Source organism: Hypomesus transpacificus, chromosome 23, assembly GCF_021917145.1.
Source record: "Hypomesus transpacificus isolate Combined female chromosome 23, fHypTra1, whole genome shotgun sequence".
Taxonomy (NCBI): Eukaryota; Metazoa; Chordata; class Actinopteri; order Osmeriformes; family Osmeridae; genus Hypomesus; species Hypomesus transpacificus.
The window spans coordinates 20,866,649-20,892,365 of record NC_061082.1 but is presented as its reverse complement, the minus strand read 5'-3'; the positions used below and the strand labels follow the sequence as shown (position 1 = coordinate 20,892,365).

At 46.9% G+C, this 25,717-nt stretch overlaps 1 protein-coding gene across 3 annotated transcripts in view; it reads right to left on the bottom strand.

The window, feature by feature from the left end:
• Nucleotides 1–562: 562 nt before the first annotated feature.
• Nucleotides 563–25,717, bottom strand: part of fmnl2a (formin-like 2a) — a 74,088-nt gene continuing 48,933 nt past the window's right edge. Inside the window, exons 9-27 of one of the 3 annotated variants that reach the window (XM_047046069.1) lie at nt 23,333–23,426; nt 23,092–23,166; nt 22,240–22,350; nt 19,144–19,293; nt 18,662–18,763; nt 18,158–18,443; nt 17,693–17,842; nt 14,242–14,366; nt 13,863–14,065; nt 13,526–13,760; nt 13,017–13,085; nt 12,791–12,871; nt 12,558–12,687; nt 11,321–11,484; nt 11,131–11,232; nt 10,770–10,850; nt 8,890–9,013; nt 5,719–5,836; nt 2,720–2,806 (exon numbers count right to left, since the gene is read on the bottom strand). In XM_047046069.1, coding sequence (XP_046902025.1) covers nt 5,745–5,836; nt 8,890–9,013; nt 10,770–10,850; nt 11,131–11,232; nt 11,321–11,484; nt 12,558–12,687; nt 12,791–12,871; nt 13,017–13,085; nt 13,526–13,760; nt 13,863–14,065; nt 14,242–14,366; nt 17,693–17,842; nt 18,158–18,443; nt 18,662–18,763; nt 19,144–19,293; nt 22,240–22,350; nt 23,092–23,166; nt 23,333–23,426 — 2,374 coding nt within the window. In that variant the 3' untranslated portion in view covers nt 2,720–2,806; nt 5,719–5,744. Of the gene's footprint in view, nt 2,807–5,718; nt 5,837–6,558; nt 8,028–8,889; nt 9,014–10,769; nt 10,851–11,130; nt 11,233–11,320; nt 11,485–12,557; nt 12,688–12,790; nt 12,872–13,016; nt 13,086–13,525; nt 13,761–13,862; nt 14,066–14,241; nt 14,367–17,692; nt 17,843–18,157; nt 18,444–18,661; nt 18,764–19,143; nt 19,294–22,239; nt 22,351–23,091; nt 23,167–23,332; nt 23,427–25,717 lie in introns of those variants that run through there. The other 2 variants (XM_047046068.1, XM_047046071.1) reach the window with 2 other exon arrangements.

Genomic DNA, 25,717 nt, shown 5'->3' with positions numbered 1-25,717 from the left:
CCATCAAAGTACCGTGAGATCGATTCGAGAACTGCCGGCTGTGTAGCCGAGGGCATTTTCTCAAGAGCAACTGCACAGGTTCTAGTGACGACACAGGTATTTCATGATTGGCCAGACTCACACACGAAAACTTTGACGCGTGTTTTGTAATTATTCTGACACCTTCAGTTTCGCCAATGCTCAAATCCGGACCAAACAGTTTACTTGAATTATACATTTATGGAAGAAAGGGTTTTACTCCGCCTCTACACTAACGGAAAGACTACGTTTAATTATAAATAAAGTAAAGTAAGCAGACAGCGCTTAATCGGCCGTGACTGACGTCAACGCAGCAAACCACAAATAGCTGATAAATCCGACTTCACAGAGCCATTTTCAACTCCTCCCCGACTGCAAGCGGCTACTCTCGCCGAACGTTTCATGCAGCCGCAGTCTATGTCGAATGCACTTAATTTAATACACAAGGCAAACACACAGGTTCGAAGACTCGTTCTCGCCCCCTACATAGCAATAAAGTGAAAATGTCCGTACATCCCATGAAAATTGTCTTTCTCCAAATATTTGAACATAATGAACATTTAATATTAATTGAAACAATAGGTTTGGAGGTGATGTAGTTAAACTGCCCCAATGGCAAGCATACTTACACCATTTCCCCAGAAAATTATACCCAATCTAGTTTCATCATATTCATTCAGAAACGTGGATTATATAAAGTTGTTAAAGTATTTTGTAATAAGCACACAATGCCTAAAATAAATTTCTGATGAGAGACCCCAACCATGCTGGTATGATCTCGTCCAGAGAAATGACATCAGAAGCAAAGGAGAAAGATGGCAATGCTACCATCAGGATATCAATGAAGACAACAGTTCAATCATTACAACAGAGATGGGGCGCAAAGCTAACATAACTTTCACAAAGCTTTTACTTCAATTCAGGGGTCAATTCCTTATAATTCATGGGTTGATAGAGTAGCAATTCTTGGAGGACAATGTTTTAATTCACAGTTATATGAACATATATCATGATGTAAATACAAATATATCATGTTAGCTGGCTAACTCAGATAATTACATATTTGACATATCTGGGGAAAACCCCTCCAGCGTGTTGCCAGGGTCTTGGACATTAGAGCTAGTTAATGGTAGGCACCTAACCCTAACCAGCCATTCTCTGGTTTACTAGTTAATGGTAGGCAGTCATCTCTGGTTTTGGCTTAGTTAAATATACAAAATGAAAAATAAAAACTAAGTTAAAACAACGTTCAGATTGTATAGAACAGGGTGCTGCAAACATTGTTTAAACAATATGTACATTATTAAATGTGTTAAATGAGAAGTAAAAAATTGAACCTTGTTTTCTTTGATGGTAGCAAAATATCTGTACATTTAGAAAACTTTGTGCTGTTTGTTCACCATGGTTTTGATATGAAAAAAATCAAAAACAAAAACAGTCTCTCGGGATAAATGGGACACAAGTAACTGACAGGAAACAGTTCAGTGGTTAAATACTATACATTAAAACTTACAAGTGAGTAGACGCCACTGCCTAAACTTACAACAACAACAAAAATAGTAAAAAGGAATCCAGTTTTCAAAGCAAGTTCCCTAACTATCCCAAAGTGCCTTTCGCACAGTCCAGCAAAACTCCCAGAGAACCTTTAAGCTAACCTCTCACCCTAACCAGAGAACCTTTAAGCTAACCTCTCACCCTAACCAGAGAACCTTTCCTTTTCTGAGCTTGACCCCACTAGGCAGACCTGTGTGTGGCTCTTGGAAATCTGCATGAGCAAGCAGTGTTGTTGAATAGGTAGTATGGATGGTTAGCTAGCTATGCTTCACATTAGCCTGGTGTCTACGTCCCTGCTCCACACCAAAACAGTATCTCCAATGCTTCCTCTTAACTGGGGTAGTAACACCGTAGTTTCATTGATGAAAAAATACTTTTTGAATCACTTTATCCAAGACAAATCATGTCCTCTTTAAAAAGGTCAGTAGCCCTTGAGTAAAACATTGAAAAGGGGATGGGTTTGTATAGAGTGCTAGTGATGCACATTGTGTATTCTAATTAGAATGGTGATAGCACCGGAATGTTGTGAGATACTATAGAATTTCATATTCATATTCACTCAACAGCAATGGAACCTGATGTTCCGTACATTCAACACATTTCCCACAATGCATTTCTCTGAGGCTCTTTACTACAGACATTTGTGTTCAGTTAAACACAGAGGGAAATATTCTATATTAAAGCCATGTCAAGTTGTATTGCTCGAAGTAACAACAAAAAAAACACAAAGTACAACAAACGGAAGACATCTGACCACATCATTTCAGGCACTTGGCTTTCTGAGGTTCCCTCGAACTTACGTTTCTCTCTCTTCCCCTCCCTCTCTCTCTCTCTCTCTCTCTCTCTCTCTCTCTCTCTCTCTTTCTATTCCTCTCTCTCCTTACTCTAATCCTTACACAGTATCAGACCACAGACATGGAGAAAGATATGTACATAGAAGATATGTATTCTTATTTAGTTTATACATATGCTTAATCTATGGCTGCTTTCATCACTCACTTGTCTTTCATTTCAAACATCCCTAACCCCTTTCTTCACTTCCCCTCCTCCCCATCACCTCCCTCTCCCCCCAGCACATTCTCGATCTCATTGACACATGACCCAGCACATCCTCTGTCTCCTTGTCACATGACCACTTCAGCATTGTTGACGGGCCGCAGGTTCTGGTCATCACACCGTCTCCGGACACTCCTCCTCACCGCGTCAGCTCTGCGGTAAGGCTGGTTTCGAAGATCTGGGAGGAGGAGGAAGAAGAGGAGGAGAGGGGATAAAAGAGCGGTCAGTCATCTTGCAGGGGCTCCTTGGATGAGCCCACAGACTTGAGTGCTGACAGCCAATCAGACAAAGCAGCTAGAGTTCTACAGGGAAGGGCCGGTGCTCGTCTTCCTCTGGGTCGTGGAAAGACACCAGCAGGAACTTTAGACCTCGCTGATCTGCAGAAGATTTCATATGTTAACAACTAGCCCCTCTGGAAACCTTTTGGGAAACCCAAAGCTACTTTACAGTATGTCTGTCCCTTTAAAATACAGCTAGAAGGCTTTTTATTGTATCCACAGTTGCATTTTCACCTTTGTTCAACACTCCCAGAGGTGAGAAAAGAACAAGGTATCGGTGGACTAGGACAGGGCGGACAGGCCTCACCATCAGACAGGCTACATTTCTGGGACTGTAGGAAGTGGTAAGCGATAGAGAGGGATGGAAGGAGGGATGGAGAGAGGGATGGAAGGAGTGATAGAGAGAGGGATGGAAGGAGGGATGGAAGGAGGGATAGAGAAAGGGATGGAAGGAGGGATAAAGAGAGGGATGGAAGGAGGGATAGAGAGAGGGATGGAAGGAGGAATGGAAAGAGGGATAGAGAGAGGGATGGAAGGAGGGATAGAGAAAGGGTAGGAAAGAGGGATAGAGAGAGGGATAGAAGGAGGGAGGGATAAAGAGAGGGATGGAAGGAGGGATAGAGAAAGGGTAGGAAAGAGGGATAGAGAGAGGGATGGAAGGAGGGATAGAGAGAGGGATGGAAGGAGGGATAGAGAGAGGGATAGAAGGAGGGAGGGATAAAGAGAGGGATAGAAGGAGGGATAGAGAGAGGGATGGAAGGAGGGATAGAGAGAGGGATGGAAAGAGGGAGGGATAAAGAGAGGGATTGAAGGAGGGATAGAGAGAGAAATGGAAGGAGGGATAAAGAGAGGGATAGAAGGAGGGATAGACAGAGGGATGGAAGGAAGATGGGAGGAAGAGAGGGGGGAGAGAGAAGAAGGGAGAGAGGAGATGGAAGGCGAAAGGGAGGAGAAGGAGGGAGAGATGGAGGTAATAAAGAGGATGTTTGCCAGGTTTAGGGCACATCCACTACAGGGGTGCTATTGGAGAAGTCCCTTACCCTCAAGTGGACATTGGGAAATTTAGTAATGTTATTCTTCTTTAGGGCTAGATGAAAAGAAGACAGAAATGGAGGTTAAATGAAGTGCAGCATGACCAGACATCCCAGTCACTCTAGTGCTTCACAGTGGCCTGGCAGGGGCAGCGCTGAGTGGGCACAGCTGCTATGAGGAGCAGGGAGTGTGGGACAAGGCCAGGACCAGGGGCAAGGCCAGGACCAGGGGCAAGGCCAGGACCAGGGGCAAGGCAAGGAGCAGGGGCAAGGCAAGGACCAGGGGCAAGGCCAGGAGCAGGGGCAAGGCCAGGACCACGGTCAGAACAGGTAGGGCAGGGTAAAGCAGAACAGGGGAGGGTTGTTTGGAGGGGCAGAACTGAGGCTAGTAATTAACACAGCAAACACAGGAGATGAAGAGCAAACACATGCCTCTGTTTCCTGTGTCACAACTCAGGCTACTTTGTGTTGACCAGCTTTCAGCTTGCAAACATAGAGAAGAAATCTAACCTTGCATGAATACCTCAATAAACTTCATGAACTAAAATAAACATTAAAAAGAAATGTTTTGGAAACAGAAAATAAGTCAAATTGAACGAACGCAAACCCAAGCCCCCACCCCCATGCAGCCAGCAGGAATGTTGGTGTGGATGGACTCTGCTGTGTGAGGACACACAGCAACAGTCCACAGAACACCAAGACTGTGAGGCTGGCTGGTGATTAGTAACGGTGGGAGAATCATGCTTCATGCAACAAGTTAGTTAAAGGTGACCCTGATGTGATGAGAACATGTTGTCCACTGCCGGGCATCTAAGCAGAGCACAAGGTCAGAGGCAGCAGGGAATAAGGGTGCATTGTGGGTAGGCAGCAGGGAATAAGGGTGCATTGTTGGTAGGCAGCAGGGAATAAGGGTGCATTGTGGGTAGGCAGCAGGGAATAAGGGTGCATTGTGGGTAGGCAGCAGGGAATAAGGGTGCATTGTGGGTAGGCAGCAGGGAATAAGGGTGCATTGTGGGTAGGCAGCAGGGAATAAGGGTGCATTGTTGGTAGGGAGCAGGAGAAGCCTTGGGCATGCAGGAAAGCGAGCGGCATTAGATGTGGACAACGTTTCCATGGACACAGATGAACATAGAAGCGTGGTATCATGTTGATAACAGAATGGTTTACTAGGTCTAGATCACAATCAGGCCTGGAACATTCTGCTCAGCATTGAATAGTAATTTTGGAACCCTGTCTGGGATCTAGTGTAGATATCTGCTGAGTCTTCATAGCGCAATGATGTTTACCAGCATTTAGTGTTTCACTGTAGAACTGTACTTCTACTAGTACACCAGCAGGTGGAGCTCCCCATTCTACTGTACACACTGCTGCCTGTTCTGTGACCAGACACAGCCTGTGTGTGTGACTGGGCAGCCACTGGGCTGGTTGCTGCATATCCTGCTTTCACCTGCTGTGCTCCAAAAGGCTCAGGTGACGGCTGGGACATCATGGCTACTTCAGGATGTATTAGGATGCACACTCACATGCAGGTGAAAGGGAGCCAGTGACCCACCACCACCCCACACACCCCCATGTCTCCCTGCATCCGCATGCTTGGAATGCAGGGTGGGGGACCACACCAGCCCACAACCCATTCCAAGAGACAGAGAGACAGAGGGAGGGAAAGAGAGACAGAGAGACAGAGGGAGGGAGGGAAAGAGAGGGCTGAAAGAGAGAACAAAGGAGGGGGGAGCACCACCATAATCGGGATGGAGATGGAGAGAGTAAGAGAGGACGGCAACCTTTCAGACAGAGAGAGTCTACAAGCTTAGTAATGGTGGTCCTCATTGAGGGTGGGCTCGCAGAAGAACCAAGACCCTCGCTTGGCCGTGCGAGCGGTGAAGGGCACCGTCTTCAGCACTGCATCAAGACAACAACAACAACAGCCAAGACAAGACAACACAGAGGTCAGGAGCAGCACGTCTACAGGGTTACAGCACAGGTTAGCACACACCCTAGTAGTAAGGCCTTATTAGCAGATGCACAGCACACATTCTAGACTGGCACACTCTACACACTAACACAGGTCTCTCAGGCTGCACTACTGTTACTAACCCTGCAACTAACCCTGCAACTAATGATTAATGATCACAATGATTCTTATTGACAGACTTGTTGCTCTTGTTGGTTTGTTGTAACTGTTAAAAAATGATTGTACTCGCTGTGAAATATATTATTGTTGCTTGTTTTTTCCACAGGTACACTCTTGCACTTTTGAGGTTCTTGCTGTTTAATTGTAACTTGTCTAACTACATGCTCTTATTGTTTTCCCTTTGGGACTTATTTGGTTTCACAATGTATGCTTCATGGTTGGCTACCCGCAATGTTTGGGGTTTTCTCGCTGTTTTGATCAGTGACCTATGCACTTTTGTAAAACTCTCTCATACATTTACATTTATGCATTTAGCAGACGCATTACACGCGGAGCCAATGAAGAAGAGCCATGGGACATTTGCATGACTTTGTCTTAACCAATGACTATAAAGAGTGAGGATGCTTAAATAGCTAGCTAGTACAACATGCTAGCAAACAAACTTTGTAGCACAATGGCGTGTGATGTTTTTGTCTCCTTGTGGGCCGGCCGCAAGCAATAAAACTTTCTTAAACTTGTTCACTGACTGACTGTGCAATGCTTGATAGATTAATATTTCTGACAGTTACTAACCCTGTTACTAACCCTGCTACTAACCCCGCTACTAACCCAGTTACTAACCCTGCTACTAACCCTGCTACTAACCCTGTTACTAACCCTGTTACTAACCCTGCTACTAACCCTGCTACTAACCCTGCTACTAACCCTGTTACTAACCCTGCTACTAACCCTGCTACTAACCCAGTTACTAACCCAGTTACTAACCCTGTTACTAACCCTGCTACTAACCCTGCTACTAACCCAGTTACTAACTCTGCTACTAACCCTGCTACTAACCCTGCTACTAACCCAGTTACTAACCCAGTTCCTAACCCTGCTACTAACCCTGCTACTAACCCTGCTACTAACCCAGTTACTAACCCAGTTCCTAACCCAGTTACTAACCCTGCTACTAACCCTGCTACTAACCCAGTTACTAACTCTGCTACTAACCAAGTTACTAACCCTGCTACTAACCCAGTTACTAACCCTGCTACTAACCCAGTTACTAACCCTGCTACTAACCCAGTTACTAACCCTGCTACTAACCCTGCTACTAACCCAGTTACTAACCCTGCTACTAACCCTGCTACTAACCCAGTTACTAACCCTGCTCCTAACCCTGTTACTAACCCTGCTACTAACCCTGCTACTAACCCAGTTACTAACCCTGCTACTAACCCTGCTACTAACCCAGTTACTAACCCTGTTACTAACCCTGCTACTAACCCTGCAACAAACCCTGTTACTAACCTTCGTACTAACCCTGTTACTAACCCTGTTACTAACCCTGCAACTAACCCTGTTAATAACCACTGCTACTAACTCTGTTACTAATGTCACTACCTCCACTACTACCCATGCTATTAACTCTACAACTATGACCCAGTCTCCACCAGACAGACTAGTTCAACTATGACCCAGTCTCCACCAGACAGACTAGTTCAACTATGACCCAGTCTCCACCAGACAGACTAGTTCAACTATGACCCAGTCTCCACCAGACAGACTAGTTCAACTATGACCCAGTCTCCACCAGATTAGTTCATAACTAAATTAAGTGTGCAACTGGAGATTTTCCACGGAAGACTGGACTTGGTTTGAGGAGAAGCGTTTCCTGATGAAGCGATACGGAGTGATGCGCTCCAGGCACACTCTGGCTGGCTGAACTTTGTCAGCTAAAGACCTTAACGTTGGGATGAGGGGTTGTGTATTGATGTGACAGATAAAGCACACTGTTCATAGCCCAGACTGGTTTGGGTACAACACTGTTAAAAGCAGACATAAACAGGTAGTAGAAGACTGATCATAACACTCATCTTGAGTTGGTAGTTAGGTTGTAATTAAATGAGCTTGATCACACTGTCCAGGTTACTTCTGATCATGGTTAATGAAGCCTTGGTTCTGATCCACAGAGACCTGAGAAGTTAGGCGGCACATGGTTGTTAGTTCTGCAGGATCCCATGTTAATGACTGGATGTGGAGTATAGGAGAGGACCTGCATGCTGCGTACCATGTGTGTGTGTGCCCGAGTGTATGTGTATTACTGTTTTCACAGTACCAACATCTCAGTAGTTGGTACCAATACCAGTGAAATGTCACGGTACTCTATACCCTTTTCGATACCAAAGCAAAAAAACTCATATAGGTTACTGAACAACTCGAATGAAACCATAAAGGACATGAACGGTGATGTTTGCTAATTGGTTTCTGGTGATCATTTCTCAAGGTTAGGGTTAGCGTTAGGGTTCTCTGTCGCACAACTAAAGTATTTCCATACGTGGCTCTTCCACTTTTCTTGTAGACAACTTTTAGTGGAGCCCTTGCTTGCAGCACAGGCTGTGTGTCTAGTGTTGCACAATTTCACGACTTTGTAGCTAGATTTAGCCACTTTTCGCCTTCCCTCGTGAAAAAAACCCTGAATCTAGCGACAAATCTGTTGACTTTAAGCAACTTTTCAGAGAGCCACTAGTGACTTCTGGTGAGACTTTGGGGGCAACACTGTGCTTATCAGTGTCTTATCCGGCACTCCATTCTACCATAACTTCTGAACTGTTTACATTTACATTTAGTCATTTAGCAGACACTCCAGAGCGACTTACAGTAAGTACAGGGACATTCCCCCGAGGCAAGTAGGGTGAAGTGCCTTGCTCAAGGTCACAACGTCTTTTGGCACGGCCAAGAATCGAACTGGAACCGATTCCCTAACCGCTCAGCCATCTGACCCCTAAGTGTATATATATGTGTGTATATTCCTGTGTATGTGTGTAAGTGTGTGTACCCGTGATGATGTCCTCGATGGCACCGTCCTTCCCCTCGTACACGTGGCGGCTGTCCTTCACCTGCTTCTTCCTCAGCTCTGCTATGAGCTCCTGCTGCTGACGCCTGTTCTTCTGGGACGGAGACTAGGGAGGTCACACACGCACCACACACACACACGCAGACACACACCACACACACACACACCACACACAAACACACGCAGACACACAACACACACTGAGCTGCTGGGATGAGACCTGGTCGGAGATAATCCTAGATGAGGGGGGGGGGGGGGGGGTTACCTCCTGCTGCTCCTGATCTACAGCAGAGTGTTTCTCAGCTGGTGATCTAGAGCAGAGTGTTTCTCAGCTGGTGATCTAGAGCAGAGTGTTTCTCAGCTGGTGATCTACAGCAGAGTGTTTCTCAGCTGGTGATCTAGAGCAGAGTGCTTTGTCAGCTGGTGATCTACAGCAGAGTGTTTCTCAGCTGGTGATCTACAGCAGAGTGTTTCTCAACTGGTGATCTACAGCAGAGTGTTTCTCAGCTGGTGATCTACAGCAGAGTGTTTCTCAGCTGGTGATCTAGAGCAGAGTGTTTCTCAGCTGGTGATCTAGAGCAGAGTGTTTCTCAGCTGGTGATCTACAGCAGAGTGTTTCTCAGCTGGTGATCTACAGCAGAGTGTTTCTCAGCTGGTGATCTAGAGCAGTGTTTCTCAGCTGGTGACCTAGAGCAGAGTGTTTCTCAGCTGGTGATCTACAGCAGTGTTTCTCAGCTGGTGATCTAGAGCAGAGTGTTTCTCAGCTAGTGATCTACAGCAGAGTGTTTCTCAGCTGGTGATCTAGAGCAGAGTGTTTCTCAGCTGGTGATCTAGAGCAGAGTGTTTTTCAGCTGGTTATCTACAGCAGAGTGTTTTTCAGCTGGTGATCTACAGCAGAGTGTTTCTCAGCTGGTGATTTAGAGCAGAGTGTTTCTCAGCTGGTGATCTAGAGCAGAGTGTTTTTCAGCTGGTTATCTACAGCAGAGTGTTTCTCAGGTCAAGGACATGTGCTTCAGCTCCAGCAAAAAAAATAGACCTTTTATTTTTAGAAGTTACCGATCTTCCGATGGTGCGCTTTTATTTTGAAAGGCGTGCAAGCTAACCGCCCGCATTGTAGAACCAAACTAAAAAGTTTGCAGGGCACACAAGTCTCAAGCATTTCAACCAGTTCACATGCTCACATGACACACCTTGTATTTCTCACACATAGAAGGAAAATATCATATATATAATATATCCTGTTATATTAAATTAAAGGACGGGGCGCAGGCATACAGAGGCAAGTTTTCTGCCGACTCGATAGCCGATAGTTGAGAACCACAGGTCTAGACTGACTTACTGCTCTAGGAAGGAGGGAGTGGAGGGGGTAAGGAGATGGGTGAGGAAGAATAGTAAAGGAGGAAGCAAGAGTTTAGGGGAGGCAGATGGGTGAGACAGGGTAGGAGGTGAGACAGGGGAGGAGGGAGAGACATGGGAGGAGGTGAACCAGAGGAGGAGGGAGATACAGGGTAGGAGGTGAGACAGAGAAGGAGGTGAGACAGGGGGGGAGGTGAGACAGGGGAGGTGAGACAGGGGGGAGGGAGAGACAGGGTAGGAGGTGAGGCAGGGGGGAGGTTAGACAGGGGGGAGGTGAGACAGGGTAGGAGGTGAGACAGGGGAGGAGGGAGAGACAGGGTAGGAGGTGAGACAGGGGAGGGGGTGAGACAGGGTAGGAGGTGAGACAGAGGAGGACGTAAGGGAGGAGGGAGAGACAGGGGAAGAGGTGAGACAGGGGAGGAGGTGAGACAGGGGAGGAGGTGAGACAGGGGAGGAGGGAGAGACAGGGTGGGAGGTGAGACAGGGGAGGAGGTGAGACAGGTTACCTTGTGGTCCTCCAGCTCCATCATGGCCTCTTGCTCCAGCATCTCCTGCCTCCTCCTCTGGTCGTTATCCTGCTCTGCTTGCTGACGGAGCAAACACACACACCCACACAAGCACGCACACAGACACACGCAAGCACAGCAGACACACACACACATACACAAAAGTGGGCACACAAATGCAAGCATGCGCACACAGATACACTTTGAATAAGTACTTCAGTGAATTAAGCCAAATATTTTTGTGTATTTTTGTATATGCCTACACACACAGACTGCCCAGAATGTGCACAATTGTGTGTGTGCGTGTTTGTGGCCTGGTATTGACCTGGGTGTGTGTGTGCTAGTAACAGGATCACCTCACCCTGTAGGCTTTGATGAAGCGTACAAACACAGGGAAGAAGACCGAGGGAGGCGTGGTCTTGGAGTTCTCGCCAAAGAACTTCACCGCCTCATCAAACGCATCCTTCAGGAAGACCACACCATGTTACACATCACTTCACACAACACGTGTGTGTGTGTGTGTGTGTGTGTGTGCGTGCGTGCGTGCGTACCTGTGCGATTTTGGCTTCCTCCTGCAGCTTCTTGAGCTTGGCCTCGTTGTGAGTGATGAAATCTCTGAGGAGGGTGTTGTGTCCATGCATGCTGTACTCTCTCCTGCTCAGGTCCATCCCCCTCTGTAGTTCCCGCATGTCCAGGAGAACGTTATCCAGCGACACTGAGGTCACACACACAGGGAAGGAGGGAAGTTTATGTTCACATACTACAAACCCATCACACATATACAGTGTAGTGTGTACTCTGTAGTGTGTACTCTGTAGTATGTACTCTGTAGTATGTACTCTGTAGTATGTAGTATGTACTCTGTAGTGTGTACTCTGTAGTATGTACTCTGTAGTATGTAGTATGTACTCTGTAGTGTGTACTCTGTAGTGTGTACTCTGTGGTATGTACTCTGTAGTATGTACTCTGTAGTATGTATTCTGTAGTATGTAGTATGTGCTCTGTAGTACAGGGGTGGGGAACGTCCGGCCCAAATCAAAAATCATTTGGACCGGCCTACCATGGCACTGCAGGAACCACATTATTAGGTGCATTATTCGTTGGCACCAGCACTATTTTAATATGTGGAAGAGGACCGTGGAGGCGCGCAGCGTTGCGTACCAATGTACCCCCAAAAATTTGCACTCGCATTAAGTGTGTGATTCCTTTCTAGCAAATCAAACCCAGAATATGTTGTTGGTTTGGGCCAATCCCTGAATGTTTACAAAGTATAACAATGCGCCTGATTAACACTCAGATCGATAAGCAGTCTCAAAAAAGGTAGCAATATAAAAAATTATACGATCCCTTTCCGTAATCATGATACCCCCCAGAAATGTTTGATGCACCCCTAGTCAAAGCAGGCTGCATCCGTGCCAGCTAAATCACAAACTTCACCAAAGAGAAGCAGTTCCAGCTATCACATTAGGGGTGAGTTAATTAAATGTTTAAACAAATATAGCAGGCAAATTTTTAAGTTGATAATTCTGTACGGCCCCCGAATGATTTTCTAAATATCCAAATGGCCCTTGGCAGAAAAAAGGTTCCCCACCCCTGCTGTAGTATGTACTCTGTAGTATGTACTCTGTAGTATGCAGTATTTACTCTGTAGTATGTAGTATGTACTCTGTAATATGTACTCTGTAATATGTAGTATGTACTCTGTAGTATGTAGTGTGTACTCTGTAATAAGTAGTATGTACTCTGTAATATTTAGTATGTAGTATGCAGTATGTACTGTAGACCCACCAGCAGCAGCCTTCTCCACATAGTGCAGTTCGTTGTAGAACAGGGACACCTGCTGGTATTTGTCCTTCACAACATTGGCAATGTAGTGCAACAAGGTCATCTTGCGGTCTGTCGACTTTGTGTCTAACAGCTGAATCAGGACAGGAAGGAAGGAAGATTCAATAAAAACTATGTTTGGAAAAGTGACACCCACCCTCAAGCATAGAGAGTGACATAACACAGAGGAGTCTCACCAGGTCTAAACTCTGCAGCTTGAAGCCATACACTGCTCCTCTTCTACTGCTGTTCATGTAGTTTCCTAGAGCCAAGATGATCTGACAGGAAGAACATACACACACACACACACACACCCCCCCATACAGGCCAAGATTATCAGAGGGGGGAAACCTCCAATCAAAGCCAGTCTGGTGTCAACCTATAATCTCAATTTCTACTGGAGCAGCTGCAGGTGAAACTTACTTCCAGAATCTTCTTCAGTTTCTGAGACGATTTTATTGACACCGATGCTGCAATGACTGCGTGGAGTTGCTGTCCAGAACACAAGAGCAACAAACCGAGTCACACATAACAACAGAGTCAGACACACAACAACAACAATCAAACAATTTAGCTGGACAAGCGTAGCCTTCAACCAGCTCCCCTGCCAGAACTCCAACATAATAAAGTCCTGTGACCTGTGGGTGAGGTAGGGGTGCTCAGGGGTCATAACCTTTAACTGAGTCAGTGGTCATTGGTCAGTGGTCAGATGGCTGAGCGGTGAGGGAGTCGGGCTAGTAATCAGAAGGTTGGCGGATCGATTCCCTGCCGCGCCACATGATGTTGTGTCCTTGGGCAAGGCACTTCACCCTACTTGCCTCGGGGGGAATGTCCCTGTACTTACTGTAAGTCGCTCTGGATAAGAGCGTCTGCCAAATGACTAAATGTAAATGTAAAATGTAAATGTCATGACCTTGGGGGACGGCTCTCACCGGGGTCAGCATCTGCACGCTCTCACAGAAGTTTCCCACAAAGGCCATGATGGTCATCTTCTGCATGAGCCGTTCGATCCTGGAGAACTGCATCATGAAGCGATCCTCGTCAGTCAGCACGTCCACAGCCTTCCGTTCCTTCTCGTACTGACGCATGATCTTCACCTCGTTCTCCGTGGGCAGGAACCGCATCAGACACTCCACAAAGTCCACCGGCAGTGTGCGCAGGTCGAACCTGGGAGGGAGGGATAGTTATAGTATACACATACGACCACAAACCCAAGCATACACACTAAACACCAGGAGACACACCAGACACACAACGTCAGTGGCTTACAGCTGGATGGCCTTGCAGATCTCCTCAGGGGGCTTGCCCACCTTGCGCAGGGTGATGGCTAGGTTCTTGGCTCGGTTGGAGTCGAGCAGCGACACCTTGTGAGGGACCTTCTGAATCACCTTAGTCTTGCTTGCGGTCATGTCGATGGCTGGGCCCTGGGCTTTCGTCTTAAACATCTCCTCAAACTCATCTACGTTCAGATCCTGCATGGGAGCGTTCAGTCATGTTAGGTTCCCCTTATGGGTTCATTGTGTGTGTGTTAATAGTAAACAAACTTCTGCGTGTGTGTGTGTACAGTACCAGTCAAAAGTTTGTTTAAACTTAGGTGTGTGTGTAAGTGTGTGTGTGTGTGTATGTGCACGCGCACAGGCACACTCACTTCCAGGATCCTCTCATCGTCGATCTCGTTGAACACGGTACCGTTAATCTGGTTGGGTTTGAGGGCAACCCAGTTGAAGACGGGCATCCGGAACTTGGTCTTAATGGGCTTCTTGATCTTCACAGCTGGTCAGGAAATAAGTGAGTCAGTCCTGGAGCCCAATGTCATAGATGACTCATACACACACTCATACACACATTATATAACGTGTGTGTGAGAGATATGGCTTGGAGAGCCAACAGCATTCCAGGCTTTCACAACACAGTCCTTTCTCTCTATCTCTCTCTGTTATCTGGAATAGTGTGTCTCAGCATGCAATAACTATATGAAAATAAAATAATGTGATTCAGACATCACAAAGACTCACAAACACACACATTACAAACACACACATTACAAACACACACATTACAAACACACACACACACACAAGGTATTGCTAGGAATACAGGTGGATGATGCAGGAGTTAAAAACTTGGTATTTTCAGCGTGATCAGAGTGTGTTTATACAGCTCACACGTACAATACAGCACCAGCCTTCCAAGCGCCAATCCAGAACCTCACCATCAGGCTTCCAACTGAAGAACCATCAGGCCTCCAACTGATGAAGAACCATCAGGCCTCCAACTGATGAAGAACCATCAAGTATCCTACTGATGAAGAACCATCAGGTCTCCAACTGATGAAGAACCATCAGGCCTCCAACTGATGAAGAACCATCAGGTATCCTACTGATGAAGAATCATCAATCCTCCAACTGATGAAGAACCATCAGGCCTCCAACTGATGAAGAACCATCAGGCCTCCAACTGATGAAGAACCATCAGGTCTCCGACTGATGAAGAACCATCAGGCCTCCAACTGATGAAGAACCATCAGGTATCCTATTGATGAAGAACCATCAGGCCTCCAACTGATGAAGAACCATCAATCCTCCAACTGATGAAGAACCATCAGGCCTCCAACTGATGAAGAACCATCAGGCCTCCAACTGATGAAGAACCATCAAGTATCCTACTGATGAAGAACCATCAGGTATCCTACTGATGAAGAACCATCAAGTATCCTACTGCTAGTTCAGGCAGCACAGAATCTTTGGACAGTTTGCGTGTGATTTTTGGGTTCTTTGCATGTGAGCGGTATTTGCGTGTTCTCATGCTTTTTACACTACAACATATTCTGGGACTTTCAAAGTCTTGTGGGAGAATGGAGGCAAGTCAGTCTTTGATCTCAGGCATAGCTCAGTCCTGTCCCTGCCCCTCAGGAGCCCCGCCCCTCAGGAGCCCCGCCCCTCAGGAGCCCCGCCCCTCAGGGGCCCCGCCCCTCAGGAGCCCCGCCCCGCGGGCTGAACACCACTGTTTGACAGCTGAAAATACCAAAGACTTTCACTTCCAAACTGGGGAGGGGAGATACAGAGAACAGCACAATCACATGACAGAGAGAAACCTACAGAAGAGCTTGATGGGTCCCTCTGGGTGGCAGGGAACAAGAGAGAGAGAGAGAGAGAGAGAGAGATAGAGAGAGAGAGAGACAGAGAGAGAGAGAGAGAGAGAGAGAGAGACAGAACAAGAGACAGAACAAGAGAGAGAGAGAGCAGGAGAGAGAACAAGAGAGAGAGAGAGAGAACAAGAGAGAGCAGGAGAGAAAAATCATTAAGAACAAAAGAATGTGTTTGTTCATTTAAAGAAAAAAAGGACAAATAACAAAATGAAAAAACATCAGAAAAACCACTCATGCAGAAGCTGCTCTTTGAACATGTATAACAATCAGCAAATACGGACTATAATCTAGAGACCATCGGTTTTCGAACTGGGCTACACGTGGGGGGGGGGGGGGGGGGGGGGGGGGGGGGGGGGGTATGGCTGCTCTGCACTGTATGCCTGATGGGGGGGTATGGCTGCTATATGCCTGATTTGAAAGCTGAAGAGTTTTTAAATATTTTAGATGTTAGTTCATTTGTTTTGTTGTTTGTATTACATTATTGTACCATATATCTTTCTTTAAATGTATTTGTAATGTATTATTTTGAATGGGGTACGCAGATGATAACGTTTGAAAAGCCCGGTTCTAGACAGTACTAATGGACAGTACTAGGTCACATCTAACGACACTCTATATATATATATTATATAATCTGACATTAACCAGGGGGGGTCAGATTGCTGAGCGGTTAGGGAATTGTGCTACCAATCAGAAGGTTGCCGGTTTCCCGGTACACAATATTACGTTGTGTCGCACGTGTTACAGGAATACAACGGTACCTAGGAATGATTTGCTGGACATGATGTTGGTTTCCTCCAGGATCACAATGACTCTTACTTGGAGACTTGTTGCTCTTGTTGGTTAGCTGTAACTGATTACAAATTATTGTACTTACTGTGAAATATTTTTACCGTTGCTTGCTTTTCTACAGGTACACTCTTGCACTTTTTTGAAGTTCATGTTGTTTAATTGTAACTTGTTTAACTACATGCTCTTATAGTTCTTCCATTTGGCACTTTTTTCTTCTTACAATGTATGCTTCATGTTTGGCTACCCGCAATGTTTGGGGATATCTCGGTGTTATGATCAGTGACCTATGCACTTTTGTAAAGCTTCTCTTGGAAGTCGCTTTGGATAAAAGCGTCTGCTAAATGAATAAATGTAAATGTGTCCCTGGGCAAGGCACTTCACCCTACTTGCCTCGGGGAAATGTCCCTGTACTTACTGTGAGTCGCTCTGGATAAGAGCGTCTGCTAAATGACCAAATGTAAATGTAAACAACGTCAAAGAGGCCAGGGAGATCTGAGTGTTAACTTTGTATAAGGATTAACACAGACATCTCACAGTCGGGGCCTCTTCTAATCAGATGAGTTACTCAGATGGTCCCATGGACTACATGTCCCATCATCCCTTGCAACACCAGCATTATCTTTAGATGTGAGTCAGTCAGGGCCAGGCCAGAGTGAGGCTGACAGGAAATCTGAGTCTGTTTCTGTTAGCCCTGTTACTGAACACCTTGAATATTAGCTGATGATTAGATGTTTATAGCTAGGTGTACATTGGAAACATGGAACTGTTCTATGTTATTGAATGTTTCCTGTATCGTGAACTAGATATTGATGTCTAGGTTTGTTTCAGTGATGGACTATATAAGGGGTTTGGAGATAGTATCTGACCCAGGGGAATAATCACGATTCCCTGACCTGCTTCAGACTTATGAACACCCCTGTTTTACATCAAACAAAACCTAGTCTTAATCTGAGACCCATCTTTCATTTTCAACGACAATTTGATTAGTCATTCTTACCCACACACACACACACATTCACAGTGGCACAGACACACACATTCACAGTGGCACAGACACACATACACAATACCTTGGCACAGACACACACAGAAGCACAGACACCCTTCCTGCACGCACACATCCATGCGGGAGGCTGGGCCCCGGGGGCGTGGACCTTACCTGCTAACCCTGCGTTAAAGATGACGGTGGGAGAGCCGCAGCCTGGCAGGGGGGGGGCCGCAGGGGGGGGCGGGGGGCCAGACATGATGGGAGGGCCCGGGGGAGGGGGGGGAGGGGGAGGAGGGGGAGGGGCTGTCAGACCATTTGGTACTGGAAGAGAAGAGGGGATCACATCACCAGATGACCAAGCAGGAGAGTTGACATAGGATGTGTGTGTGCACGTGTGTGTAGCAGAGAGAGAGAGAGAGAGAGAGAGAGAGAGAGAGAGAGAGAGAGAGAGAGAGAGAGAGAGATGGATGGATGGATGGAGAGACAGGGAGAGGGAGAGAGGTTGAGCCACACACTGCAGCATGCTCCAAATTCCACTGCAGTTACAGTTACAGTACACCGATCACAGGGCAAGGCCTGAACTAAGGAAGCCCTGACTATTCAGTAACACACGCTGTGGTTGAGAGCTCTGCTTACCTGACCCAGCAGCGAGGGGAGGAGGGGGCGGCGAGGGCACCCCTGGGGCCCCCCCAACGTTGTCATGCCCCGCAGGGCCGCTGCCAGTGCCATTGGCCATGCCTGTGCCCCCCTCCCCTCCCGGGAGCAGGGGGGGGGCCGAGGACAGGACGCCTCCAGGGTTCTTCCGCATCTCCAGGGCCTGGATCTTCTTCTCCAGGTCGCCTTGCTTCTGGATGGCCTCGTCCTTCTCCTTCACCATGCGGCGCAACGTATGCACCTGCGAGCTGGCGTCTTTGTACACTTCCTGTCCGGGCAGGACGTGTGTGTGGGTGGGGGGGGGGAGGAGGTGGATGTTGAGAAGGCTACCAATACACAATTTAGTCAATCAGTCTATATATCTATCCATCCATCCATCCACCAATCCATCCATCCACCAATCCGTCCAACCATCCACCAATCCATCCATCCATCCATCCATCCATCCATCCATGGGTTCCAGCTCTGATGAGAAGATGGTCTAACCCTAATGCTCTCCAGGTCATTGTTCCTCTGCATCAGCTGTTTCTCCAATTCCACGATCTTAGCCATGGCCTCGTTCTCTGTGTCCAGCAGCTTCTCTGTCATCTGGGACATCAGGTCAGAGGTTAGTAGGACAGGGATCAGGTCAGGGGTCATGTCAGAGGTCAGGTCAGTCGTGGTCTACACAGAACCCATATCATCACTACTGTGAGGGGGGAGGGGGAGAGAGAGAGGGGGAGAGGGAGCGAGAATGAGAGAGAGATAGAGAAAGCGAGGGAGGGAGGGAGATGTGTGTGTGTGTATCTCACGAGTGACACATTCTCCTCTAGCTGTGAGGGAGAGAAAGAGAGAGAGAGAGCGCGCGCGCGAGAGAGAAAGAGAGAGAGAGAGAAAGAAAGAGAGAGAGAAAGAAAGAGAGAGAGAGAGAGAGAGAGAGAGAGAGAGGGAGAGAAAGAGAGGGAGGGAAATGTGTGTGTGTGTCTCACGTGTGACACATTCTCCTCCAGCTCCTCCACGCGCTCCAGCGCTGCGTTCTTGGTCTCTGCGTCCTCCAGCAGAGCGCCAACATCAAACACGTTGTCAAGGTAGGCCTGGATCTGCACCTGCAGCTTGTCACTCTCTGTGTGTTTCAGCTTCTACACGCACACACACAAATACACATAACATACACAAACCAATACAAACACAAACAAACACACACACACATATGCACACACATACACACCAGAAAAGGAGAAAATATGTTTCCAGTTCAGTTCATCTAAGAGGAGAGCAGACAAACTTAAGATAAGATAATCCTTTATTTGTCCCGCAGTGGGGAAATACAGTTTGCAACAGCAGCAGGGTACAGAACAGAAAAGAGTAACAATTTAAAATATAGAAAATACAAAATATAAAGATAGAGGGAGTCGTATGAAATATGAAGATAAGGATCTAAGGGTATAAAATAGTAAAATAATATAAAGTGAGAATTAAGTGTTGTGGCTGCTGCTATGAATAAGTAATGACTAGAGCTGTTAAACGATAACAATATTTAATCACATTAATGTCATAGTTAACTCGCGATTAATCTCAATGAATCGCACATTTTTATCTATTCTAAATGTCCCTTGATTTCTTTTTCATCCATTCTTTTTTCAAATTTTAATGCTCTTATCGACATGGAAAAGTGGTTCGGATTGCTTCGTGCAAATGTTTTTTTTAAATTGAAAACAACATTGCAATCGCCTGGCTTTGACGAGCAGGCGGAGAATTCGCATCAGCTGTGTGCTTGGCCATCAAAATCGTATTTTAGACTCCACGACGTGCTGCGATGATAGCTTAGTTCACAACGACAGAGCACACAGATCACTTTGGTCTTGTCAATGGAACCATTTGGCAAACTTTTAAAAGTAAACTTTCCATTCAGAATCTTATTGGCACCCATTTCGGCGTCTGGCGCTGGCAATCAACTCAAAACGTAACGTTAGCCTTCTACCAGAGAATGTCTAATATCCGTAAACGGGCTCTGTCACGACTCTTTAGCCGGCTCGCAAGCCCAAACAAGTGTGTGTGGCATGCCTGTTGTTTTGTTTCCGGTCTAGCTAGATCCGGTGTGGTATTGTAGTTTTTCTAACGTCAGTGGTTGTTGCAATAGAATGTGAAAAAAACTACAAAGTTTGCTAGGTCAAAAAGAGCGTTAATCGCGCGATAAAAAAATGTATGCCGTTAATTTGGGTTTGCGTTAACGCCGTTAATAACGCGTTTAACTGACAGCACTAGTAATGACTCATTACTAATGAGTGACATACAGCTGACATACAGCTGACATACAGCTGACACACAGCTGACACACAGCTGACATACAGCCAAGTTATTGCACGTAAGAAATAAAATATTGCATGTAATATTATTGCACGTAATTGCATAAGTATTGCACATAGAAGTGGTCTCTCCAGGCAGGAGAACAATATGTGGTGTGTGTGTGTGTGTATGTAAGTGTACGCTCCCATGTTACCCCGCTCTTCATCTACCTCCACTGGCTACCCATCACGTCCCGCATCAGATTCAAGACCCTGGTACTGACCTTCCGAGCGGTGAACGGGACTGCACCCGACTGCATCAAGTCTCTCCTGCAGCCTTACACCCCCACCCGCCACCTACGGTCTTCTTCTGACAACCGTCTGGTGATCCCACCTCTCAAGACCGGCCGGTCCCAACCCAAACTATTCTCCTGCCTGGCCCCCCAGTGGTGGAACCAGCTCCCCACCTCCATCAGAGACACTGACTGTCTCCCCATCTTCAAGAAAAGGCTAGACACACTTGTTCCGGGAGTACAACGGTACTTAAGAAAGACTTGTTGGATCAGATGTTTATTTCCTCCAGGAACACAATTACACTTATTGAGTGATTGTTGCACTTGTTGGTTAGTTGTAACTGATTTAACTTTTTTTTTGTGCTTTTCACAATGTTTTGGCTACCCGCAATGTTTGGGGCTATCTCGTTGTTTATGATCATTGACCTATGCACTTTCTGTAAAGCTCTCTCTTGGAAGTCACCTTGGATAAAAGCGTCTGCTAAATGAATAAATGTAATGTAAATTTAAATGTGTGTATATATGTATGTATGTATGTATGTATGTATGTATGTATGTATGTATGTATGTATGTATGTATGTATGTATGTATGTATGTATGTATGTATGTATGTGTGTGTGTGTATGTGTGTGTGTGTATGTGTATGTGTGTGTGTATGTATGAGTGTGTGTATGTACATTTACATTACATTTACATTTATTCATTTAGCAGACGCTTTTATCCAAAGCGACTTCCAAGAGAGAGCTTTACAAAGTGCATAGGTCACTGATAATAACAACAAGATAGCCCCACAGCATTGCGGGTAGTCAAAAACAAGAAGTACATATTGTGAACAACCAAAAAATAGTGCTAAAGGGAAGAAACCATAAGAGCATGTAGTTAAACAAGTTAAATTACACAACATTAATCTCTAAGTGCAGGTGTACCTGTAGGAGAGCAATAAAAATAGGATTAACTAAAATAGAATACAACAGTTTAAACCAGCTACCACTAACCAACAAGAGCAACAGTCTAAGCAAGAGTCATTGTGATCCTTGAGGAAACTAGCGTTGGGTTCAGCAAACCATTCCTAAGTACCATTGTACTCCCGGAACAAGTGCGTCTTGAGCCTTCTCTTGAAGGTGGAGAGACAGTCCGTGTCTCTGATGGAGGTGGGGAGTTGATTCCACCACTGGGGTGCCAGGCAGGAGAAGAGCTTGTGCTGGGACCGGGCGGTCTTGAGAGGTGGGACCACCAGGCGGTTGTCTGAAGAAGACCGTAGGTGGCGGGTGGGGGTGTAAGGCTGCAGGAGAGACTTGATGTAGTCGGGCGCAGTCCCGTTCACTGCTCGGAAGGTCAGTACCAGGGTCTTGAATCTGATGCGGGCCGTTATGGGTAGCCAGTGGAGGGAGATGAGGAGCGGGGTAACGTGGGAGCGTCTGGGTAGATTGTAGACCAGGCGGGCCGCTGCATGTGTGTGTGTGTGTGTATGTGTGTGTGTATGTATGAGTGTGTGTATCTACTCACGTCCAGATACTCATCAAGACGCAGCTTGGTGAAGTTGTACTGCAGGTGGACTCTGAAGTTCATGTCCTCCACTGAGTGGACCACGATGTTGATGAACTGCATGCAGGCCACCTAGGGAACAGTCCCCCACATGAGCCTGGGGACCCACTGGTCTAAAGTACTGGGACTGACTGCTTCCTGGCTGGATTTTAATCTGATGTACGTCTCTCTGAGAGCGGTGCATCTGGGTGGGGCCGCGCACACAGACCTCTCCGCTGTCTAATGTGAACATCTCCATCAGCTGTGTAATACTGGCCTAATGGACTTCCTTAAGAAGCTCAACGTAAGCCCAGCGAGACGCCAGCTCTGACCGCTGTGTGCTCTCATGCTCGTGTCAAATGCCTGGCTGCGACCCAACAGCCTGGGGGAGAACTTGTGACCTGTGGCACACAAGGCCTATTCAAACACACACAGCATCTGCTGGGTGCCCCAAGCAATCAAAAAGAATATGTGGAGGGAGAGCGAGCGAGTGAGATGGAGAGGGGGAAGAGGAGAGAGAGGGAGAGAGAGAGGGAGAGAGAGAGAGAGAGGGGGAAGGAGAGAGAGGGAAAGAGAAAGAGAGGGAGAGGGGGAAGGAGAGGGAATAAGAGAGAGGGAGGGAGAGAGGGAAGGAGAGAGAGGGAGGGAGCGAGACAGATAATTTGTTGGCCTAATAACTGGCACGGTTCCCTCATAGTGGACAACTCATTCATCATGTTCAAGTCTTTTTTTCCTCCTTTAATTTACACCTATTTCTGTTGAAACTTTTGCAACTCTCAGAATTGTAACTTGTTGAGAGTTAGGAGCGGCGGAATGTGCTAGTCTGAATGTTACCATGAAGTCGATGTTGTTGTCCTCGTTCTTGAAGTGTTCCATCAGCTTCTCAAACCTCTGGTCCTCAGAGCACACCTGCAACACAACCCCACCCATCATCTCACCTGCAACACAACCCCACCCATCATCTCACCTGCAACACAACCCCACCTGCAGCACAATGCATTTACACACACGTAAACCCCCCTCCCCACACACACACACGCGTAACCTCCCCCCCCACACACACACGCTGTCGTACCTCCTTAAAGTTGTCGAAGGCGGAGAGGATGATTTCGTGTCCTCCCCTCACCAGACACACAGCTGCCAGCAGCTCCAGTACCAGGGCTTTGGTTCTGAGGGTGGAGGGAGGTCAGGAGAGCAAACAGCATCAGCTACAGTACACACTCACATCTAATGTCCCGTATAAAGCCTCCCTCTCATATGTTCTACCTGACAGGAATCAACAAAACCACCATGGAGCCAGTAGGACTTCTACCTGAGGTAGGGTGTCTCACTGTAATGACAGGGGATCCAGCAGGTTTATAATGACACAGCATTAAAGGGCTGATAGTGCAAATAGTCATAGCTTATTTCTAATCTAAGGATTTAATGACAGGTCAATAAATGGATCCTTCAGATATATCAGTGTGTGTGTGTGTGAGTGTGTGTGTGTGTGTGTGTGTGTAAGGCTGGGTCCTTAATTTCTCCGACAGTGTCACCCTGCCCCCACCTCTCATATGCCAACATCTGGAGTTCAGACAGAGTCTCTGCTTGATGGGTCTCACACCTCATTGTGTAACTTACTGTCGCATTGCTAGTCATATGTTGATATGAAAGGGTCAAGATATGGTGTGATTGGTTGTTCTTGGGTATAAAGGGAATTGTGGAGCCTTGTTCTGTAGATTCTTGATCTCCTGAGGGCTTCTCCTCAGCTCTGGTTGTCATACTCCTTCCTCACGTCTTGCTTTCTATTTTTTTTTTTTACAATGATCATGCTAGAGTAGTATGATTTAAAACTTTCATTTTGCAACACGTTTGCCTTGAAAGGCAAACAGCTAGACCTCGTCCTGACACGTAACTGTATCACTGACTTAACCTCTGTAACCCCACTGCACACTTCTGATCACTACTTGATCCAATTCTCTGTCTCTCTCCCTCCAACCCCTCCTACCTCCCCTCCCCTTGTAACTTTCCGCCGCAACCTCCGCTCCCTATCCCCCTCCCATTTCTCCTCTATTGTAACATCCTCCCTCCCTCCCATTGACGAGTTCTCGTCCCACCCCACTAACACTGCCACCGACTCCAGGTTAACCACTTTAACTGCATCACTTGACTCTCTCTGTTCCCTGTCAACCAGGCCTGCGAGATCTTCTCCCTCCTGCCCGTGGCTAACGGATGTTATTCGTGAAGAACGGTCCACCCTTCGGGCAGCTGAGAGGAGATGGCGCAAGTCCAAAGATGGTCTGGACCTTGATAAGTATCACTCCCTCCTTAAATCTTTCTCTTCTCACATAACTGGTGCTACAACCCTCTACTTTCTGAACAAAATTAACTCAGCTTCAAACCCCTACAAGCTTTTTTCTACCTTCTCCACCCTTCTTAACCCACCTCCCCCACCCTCTCCCTCCACCCTGACAGCAGACGACTTCTCCTCCTTCTTTGAGAAAAAAGTTGCCGACATTAGCAGTCGGTTCCCTAAACCCACCTTTCCTCCCTTCTCACCCTCCACGACTGACCCAACTAAATGTCTAAACTCTTTCTCTCCCCTGTCCGAGGCAGAGATCTCTGACCTCATTCTCTCTCATTGCCCCACCTCCTGTCCCCTTGATCCTATCCCCTCCTCTCTCTTTCAAACCATCTCCCCCTCCATCATAACATTTCTTCTCCATGTCCAAAATCCTCTCTTACCTCCGGCACCTTTCCCTCTGCCTTCAAACAGGCCAGAATTACCCCTCTACTCAAAAAACACTCCCTTAACCCTGCCATCCTCTAGAACTACAGACCGGTATCACTGCTACCCTTCTTTTCAAAAACAATTGAACGTGCTGTATCTAACCAACTGTCTTACTTTCTCTCTTAGAACAACCTGCTTGACCCCAACCAATCGGGCTTCAAGACTGGCCACTCCACAGAGACTGCCCTTCTTTCAGTCACCACTGCCCTACAGTCTGCCAGAGTGGCTTCCAGGTCATCCGTCATCATTCTGCTGGACCTTTCTGCAGCGTTTGACACGGTTAACCACCAGATCCTGCTCTCCAGACTTTCTGAGATGGGCATCACTGGCACTGCACTCCAGTGGATCTCATCCTACCTGTCGGGAGGATCCTACCAGGTCTCCTGGGGAGGCAAACTGTCAGGCCCTCGCCAGCTCTCCACTGGTGTCCCACAGGGCTCCGTCCTTGGACCCCTCCTCTTCTCTCTGTACACCACCTCACTTGGACCAGTCATCACCTCCCATGGCTTCTCCTACCACTGCTACGCTGATGACACGCAGCTGTACCTGTCGTTCCCCCCGACTGATCCGGGGATCTCAGCAAGGATTGAGGCCTGCCTCACAGACATCTCCGCCTGGATGACCGAGCACCACCTCCACCTGAACCTCGCCAAAACAGAACTTCTCATCATCCCGGCTAAACCCTCCATC